This window comes from Cyprinodon variegatus, unplaced genomic scaffold (assembly GCF_000732505.1).
Source record: "Cyprinodon variegatus isolate N-32 unplaced genomic scaffold, C_variegatus-1.0 Scaffold135, whole genome shotgun sequence".
Classification (NCBI taxonomy): Eukaryota; Metazoa; Chordata; class Actinopteri; order Cyprinodontiformes; family Cyprinodontidae; genus Cyprinodon; species Cyprinodon variegatus.
Window position 1 is genome coordinate 565,666 of NW_015150588.1, and position 6,938 is coordinate 572,603.

Consider the following 6,938-nt stretch of genomic DNA (forward strand, 5'->3'; position numbering starts at 1 on the left):
ACTGTGTGAATAAAACTCATGTAATTGTTGGACTTTTGTTGGTGTCTTCCTTTAATTTGACCAAATTCATAATGGTTTACAATGAAATACTTGAATAAAATGAAATACTTGAATAAAAAAGATTTTTATTCAATCTTTTTGAGGGTGATTAAAAGTGATGCCGGAACATTTCTCACAGGCAAACGTTATAGTGTCTTATACAGACAGCTGACTTTTCTTTTCAGTGCCTAATTGTAAGTAAAGACAGCATTTCAATCTGATAATTGCTTTAATTACTGCTCCAACCTTCAGCTTATCTAACCAAATGTCTGTGTTTTGTTCTTACAGTCAGCTTACATCCTGTTTTACATGGCTATCGTCGGGCATGCTTTATCCATAGCCTCCCTGCTTATCTCTCTGGCCATATTCTTCTACTTCAGGTAATTGATTCAATTTAATATTGTGTTCCTTTCCTGCATATATGAATCAATTAAGATTAGTTTTCCATGGATTTACTCCCTAAAGGTCAATCATTTTCATCATTGAAAGTAGATCTGAGAGATACACAAAGGCTATACAGGTGGTGTTGTTACTTAGTCAGCAAGAGCAATATTCAACTTTATGTTGTCAGCATAATCTCCATGCCTCTGACCAATACAGGAGAGTTAATGGGAGTTTAAATGCTCACCTCAGAACCATATGCACAATGTTTTGCAGTTCAGCATCTTTTTTATTATGATCAAGACAATTTCAGAAAATGCAATTTTTCAAACTCAGAAAGCATTTCAAATAATGCAAATGAGACTTGTATAGGTGTTGTATTTAGCTTTAAATTAAAATGGGATCATCGCCCTGAAATTGTTTGATTTGCTCATGCAGCACATCTAATTAGTGCTCCTGCATCAGTCTGCAGTTGTAAATAGTCGGGATGTCTGCTGAATATGTTGGTAGATTGCCTCTTATGTGAAACATATGCACCTGAGCGCATTCCTCATTATAAACGTTCACAGAGATGAACGGCTTTTTTTCCCCACAGGGAGAATTCAGCAATTAATTTAGGTTATCCTGCCTAAATCCATATTGGTTACAGTTCAGAATAACACATCTGATTCCTGGAATATGGAGGATGAATAATGTTTAAGAAGGTAGGAAGGTATTATTTTTATCTGCACTTTACTCTTTTAGGAAATTTTCAGCATTCATCCAAAGGCAGAAAATTAAAACTTTTAAGTTTAAAATAGACAATAATGATAAAAGCCTAATTAAGGGAACTGGAAAGTAAAAATTATCTCAGTTTTTGCTTTTTTATCATATTTTTTAAGTCCTTTCTAACTTGGTAAATTATGATCTCTCAAGTTATAAATTCTGGGCCACTAAAATACAGCGGTTATTTATGCAGACAATGATTCAGTGATGTACGCACAGCATAAATCTGTACGCCTCTTTTAAGGAAGGTTCTTAATTGCAAAACACATGGTCAAACTCAGTACCAAACATCAAAGTCCTAAAGAGTTTTTTTTAAAACATAGCTGTGCAGTTGATGCCAAAGCCCTTAAAATACAGAAGTCTTCATCTTATATAATACAATCCAGATGTGGTATGTGATGGTGTATCCCTACGCTACTCAGTTATTTATAACTCTTAACTCATGGCTGTCTGATTTCTCATATAATGAAGTTCAGGTTTGCTTTGGAGACACAGGTTAGTTTGGGGTCTGATCCAAACACTTGAAGACGAATGGTAGTCAAACAATATTAAAACCTCTATTTCATTTTATGCACAATAAACTAACAGCCAACATTTTGAATCAGTTTGTTTCCTCTGTCAGAGAACCTGAAGTGCCTTATTTCTGCTTTATAGCGTAGTCCTTGGAATTTGTCAAAAATCACAATCAGACACTCAACAGTGAAAATTCTACGAAAGTCCAATGATAGTAAATTTGGTTTCACCTTGGCAAAGTCATTATTAGAGAAAGAGTGACTGTTATAGTATTCATATCTGGGAAATGAAGTGCTTTTATTTATTTTAGGTGCATTAACATGGTCATGAAAGGAAAAGGGATTTAAATTTCCAATAAAAAAGGATGTTTTAAAGGACTCTCTACAAGACTTCATATTCTAAAAGCTAAGTTTGTAACTAGAAGACCTCTTAGGAGCCAGGATTCAACCAGACACATAGTTTGTTTGAAAGGTTTATTGAAACAGTTTTTGATCAATGTTCTTGTGCAGCCATATAGACTGGTAACAAACTTGATGAGGCAGATAAAGGTAGAACCTGCTGGTGACAGGCTGAATTGGGTAATTGCAGACCTGAAAAAAAGCAGATGAGAACTGAAATGTAGAATCAGGTTTTGGGCCGACTGGATGATGGCAGACAAGCTGGAAGACAGGGCAGGCTGAGCACAGGAACCCAGAAGGGCAGGGGGTGCATACTGACACTGTAGTGATCTTAATATGAAAAACTAGGAGACATTTTGGCTAGGATTAACTGAGAGGAGCAGGTCTAATTATCCAGATAAACAGCTGGGAGAAATGAGGTTATTTTGGAGATTGGTAGATGCAACTGCTTACTTTAATTTCCAGTGCAGAATAGAGATGCGAGAGGCAAGCAGTCATTCAGCCCAAAAAACAAATCAACTGACAAGATTCATGGCAAACTTCATACAGTACATTGAACTTTATTTGGGTGTCGTTAGTCTTTAATTGTCTTTTCTTCAATTTAAATGTATAACCCGTGGCCAGTTTATGTTCAATTGTGTTTTTCATAGATCATCTCACTTGAGAAAATACTTTGCAGGATGGCACTCATGGAGTTTTTCAACTATTGCTAGAAAAAACTTTACCATTGTCTTGTTTAATTTTGTGTGTTTTCTATTATCATAATAACTTTCAAAATATCTGTACGTTGACATCAAATATTTTAATGCATCTCACAGGAGTCTAAGCTGTCAAAGGATCACCCTACATAAGAACCTATTCTGCTCCTATGTGCTAAACTCTGCCCTCACCATTATCTACCTTGTCACCGTGGTCAACAATCCCAAAGTGGTGGCCAGTAACCCAGTAAGTAGATTTTGTTGTTAGGAAAATACACTGGTTGCATTGTCAAAAATCCTGAATGTTAAGCCATAGCCAGTAAACTAGAGGTGGGCGATACCCGGAATTTTAATCGATACGATACCAAGTAAATACAGGGTCAGTGTCGTCGATATTGATATGATACCGATACTTCTTAACATTTAAGTTTTATGTATTTATTTATTTATTGAGGCAATGAGCGAAATTTTGTCTCCTCTCTCTGTTTCTGTAGCTTGACATTTTCTTGCTTGTGTTGGTTTTTCATGTGCTTATATAAACTTGTTGTGTTTCTACTGCATTTAATCACCTTTTTACAAAGCATACAGCTTGCCATTGTTTCATTTACATTATTAAAATATGGAAAAAACACTGCTTCTTTCCCTCTTCCTGTTTTTCTGCTCCGCTGCGGAGCTGCAGTGCAGTTGTATGTGTTGAGTGGAGAGAGAGCCGAGTGGGCGGGGCCATGCTGAGCCTGCGCGCTAAGCCGGTGACGAGAGGGGAGGGGGGAGCAGCAAACCGATGTAACACCGGCGAGCAGACTGGTCATCTGCTGCATGCGGCAGAGAAGAAAAAGTATTGATGTTGTTTAACCAATATTGTTCGATATCAGTACCAAAGTTGGTATCAATGGTATCGATGCTAGGATCGATCCGCCCACCTCGACAGTAAACCAGAACATGTGATTAGATTAGACTTGTTTGTATTACAGTACCTTTTGAGGTATTCAACATACTTTTCTGTAGTAAAAAAAAAATACACATGTGCTGGTGAAGATTTTCTGTCATCCGGGTCATAGTCATTCCAAAAAAAAGTTAAAAAAAAAAGTAAAAAAAACAAACCACTGGACCTTTCCAATTCCAAATGTCTGGATTAATGTTGAGTTTCAAGCTTTGTAGAGTAGCCCAGCAAAGCCTTGTTATGGCTTAGAAAACATGCAAATTAAGCGTCATTGCTGGCCTGGTTAGGCCAATGACTCCCTTTTTATATTCCAAACAGGCAGACCCGTTCCTCTGGTTCAATTTGCATGTTTTCTAGGCCAAAACAAGTTTTTTTCGGGGTACTCTATAACTCCTCAAACTCAGCGCTAATACTAATATTTTGAATTGAAAAAGCTTCCTGTATGGGAAGCAAAATGTCTTCAAATTTGGAAACAAAGTCCAGTGGATTGTTTTTTAACTTTTTTCGAATCCATTTTCAGAGGCATAGGCCAGTATAGGGTATTGCAGGCCAACAATGACCTTAACGAGTCCCCATTACTAAGGGGTGGGTCTGTTCTTCTGGTTCAATTTGCATGTTTTCTAAGCCATAACAAGGCTTTGTTGGGCTATTATATAAAGCTTGGAAGCCAACACTAATCAAGACATTTGGAATTGAAAAAGCTTCCTCGAAGGGTAACAAATTGTCTTCAAACTTGGAAAACAAAGTCCAGTGGTTTGGTTTTTAATTTGTTAACTTTTTTGGTTTGAATCACATAGTTCAAAGCGTGGGAAAAAAGTAGCAGCATATAGTCCAGAAAATATGGTAGTGTATTTTCAATTAAACAAATAAAATAAGTTAATCTTTATACTCTATATTTGGCGGTCATGATGTTGTAAGACTGTTTGACTTAAGGGAAAAGATGGCATCATTAGTAAAGAACGAATGTGTAGCAATCTTTTCTAAAGTTTAAAGGATTATGTTAATGTCTCAATTGATAGAAAGTCTAAAAGATCTGTGAAATATTTGCCTTATCACCATTGTGGTGCTTTGCAAGCTAAAATCATTTTGTTAACATGCTAACATAGACTAAATTTAGACGTCTGTTCAATGCATTTCAGAATGCTTCATGAAAGAGTAAAGCATTTAAATTAACATTCATGGGTATACCATGCAATTTAAAATGCAATTATAAAAAAAAATGTATTCATAGTAGTATATATTAAAGTATTGTGCCACGTTAGTAAGCGGAATTTAGTCCATCAGCAGTTGTACATGAATAAGTAGAAGTTTTTTACATTACTCTCCTTTCTCTTGGAGTTTTGCAGCTTCACTGAAAGCCATCTTGAAGTCTTACGAACTCTAAAGTCTGCTTAGGCAGTGGTAATAAATCTGTCATGTAGGAATGTCTCGCTATCAGGGTTGAACATAAATTTGTCTGTTCGTCCTTGGAAACCAAAACAACGGAAGCTCCCTCAGCCAAGTGCCTACTGCGTCTGCTTCTCAAAAGGTGTAGAAGAATTTCTAAAAATACAAAAAAAGCCTTATACAGTCCTTGCTTTTATCTTTACTCAAATAAAACTGAATGCACTCAGCCTCTCCAAGTTAAAGGTGATGAAATATTTAATAGAATCTTTGGTTAGGACCAAACAAAGATAAAAACTTGTTCCCATCCAGTGTGGAGGAAAATATCGAGCTAAATTAATAACAAAAAAATTGTTTTTTTACTGAAGGAAATTATGAATTTCGTTCCCATTATTCCCAATCCAAATAAACAGATAAACTAAAGCATATATTTAATTTAAATGGCAACATTATAGAGTTTACAGCTGGAATAGAGTTTTCTGAATATTGCTGCTGCTGCTTGATTTTAGCAAATCTCCCCAACTCATCCACTTCATAAATGGATTTAAGCAGCAGAAAAACCTGACAACCCTCATCATCAATGTTTCCACATGTTGATAATGATAGGTGTAGTGTGTGGTGGCTCTTCTTTTTAAATCCCTCGCTGTCCACATTTGTCAAAAGAGGTTTGCATCGAGTCTGATCCTCCGAAGTGTAGTATAGTCAGGTTTTGCTTGGTTGCTGCTGCCTGTCAGAAATAAAATTAGTCACTGTGGCTTTGCCTCTCAAAAGCAGGCAGAAAAGAAATCAGGAGCAACAACAGTTTGGAGTCAAATGCGCCAGTTGGGAAACATTTTAAAATTAATCGCTGCCAGTGTGAAACATATGAGCCTTCTTTAGGGGATTGTGATTTAGTAATGGTGGATTGTAGGAAAGATTTGCTCCTACCAAGAAAACATGCTTTTTCTATTCTCTGCGGGTGCTGATACAGGGTCTGGTTTGGCCCCGAGCAGACTTGAGCCCCAAAGCTTCTGTCAAACCAGGGAAGGGATTGAACACATCTAGACATCCAGATAATGGATAGCTTTCTTTGTTTTTATTTTATTTTATTTATTTATTACTTTTTTTTTTAACAGAACCGTTTAGACCTTGGAATATAATGGACATGTAGAAGAGGACGTTTTAATCTTTAGATAGCCTGGCCAGCCACACTGGTACGACGTGCACATGTTGTATTAGCCTGGTAAAGAGCTGATACACCTGGATTTCAAAGGCAAGATTCACAGGGTCAGCCTCATCAGGTGATTTCTATAGGAGGCACTGATGTGACATCATAAATATCAATTTCTATAGGAGGGGCTGTTTTGACATCACTGCAGTTTGTACAGTGGAGACTTGTGTGACATCATAATGATCAGTTATGACAGGAGAGACTGGTGTGACATCACTGAAATTGGTTGCTACATTACTGATGCATTAAAAAATCTATCACATAAAAGACTAGTGTGACATCATTGAAATCAATTTCTATTGGAGAGACTGGTGTGACATCATTAATATCAGTGCTACAGGAGGGACTGATTTGACATCAGTGAAATCAATTTCTATCCGAGGGACAGGTGTGACATCATTGCTATCAGTTGCTACCGGAGGGACTGATGTGACATCAGTGAAATCAATTTATATCAGGGACTGGTGTGACATCATTGAAATCAATTGCAATAGGAGGGACTGGTGTTACATTCTTGAAATCAATTTCTATTGGAGGTACTGGTGTGACATCATTGAAATCAGTTGCTATAGGAGGGACTGGTGTGACATTTTTTAAATCAATTTTTATTA

The 6,938-nt window shown here is 36.7% G+C and overlaps 1 protein-coding gene across 3 annotated transcripts in view; it reads left to right on the top strand.

Moving 5' to 3' along the window:
- The window catches only part of calcr (calcitonin receptor), a 96,118-nt gene that overhangs the window by 70,588 nt on the left and 18,592 nt on the right, over nt 1-6,938 (top strand). For all 3 annotated transcript variants that reach the window (XM_015376451.1, XM_015376452.1, XM_015376453.1), the window contains 2 exons: nt 328-419; nt 2,915-3,041. In XM_015376451.1, coding sequence (XP_015231937.1) covers nt 328-419; nt 2,915-3,041 — 219 coding nt within the window. The remainder of the gene's footprint in view (nt 1-327; nt 420-2,914; nt 3,042-6,938) is intronic.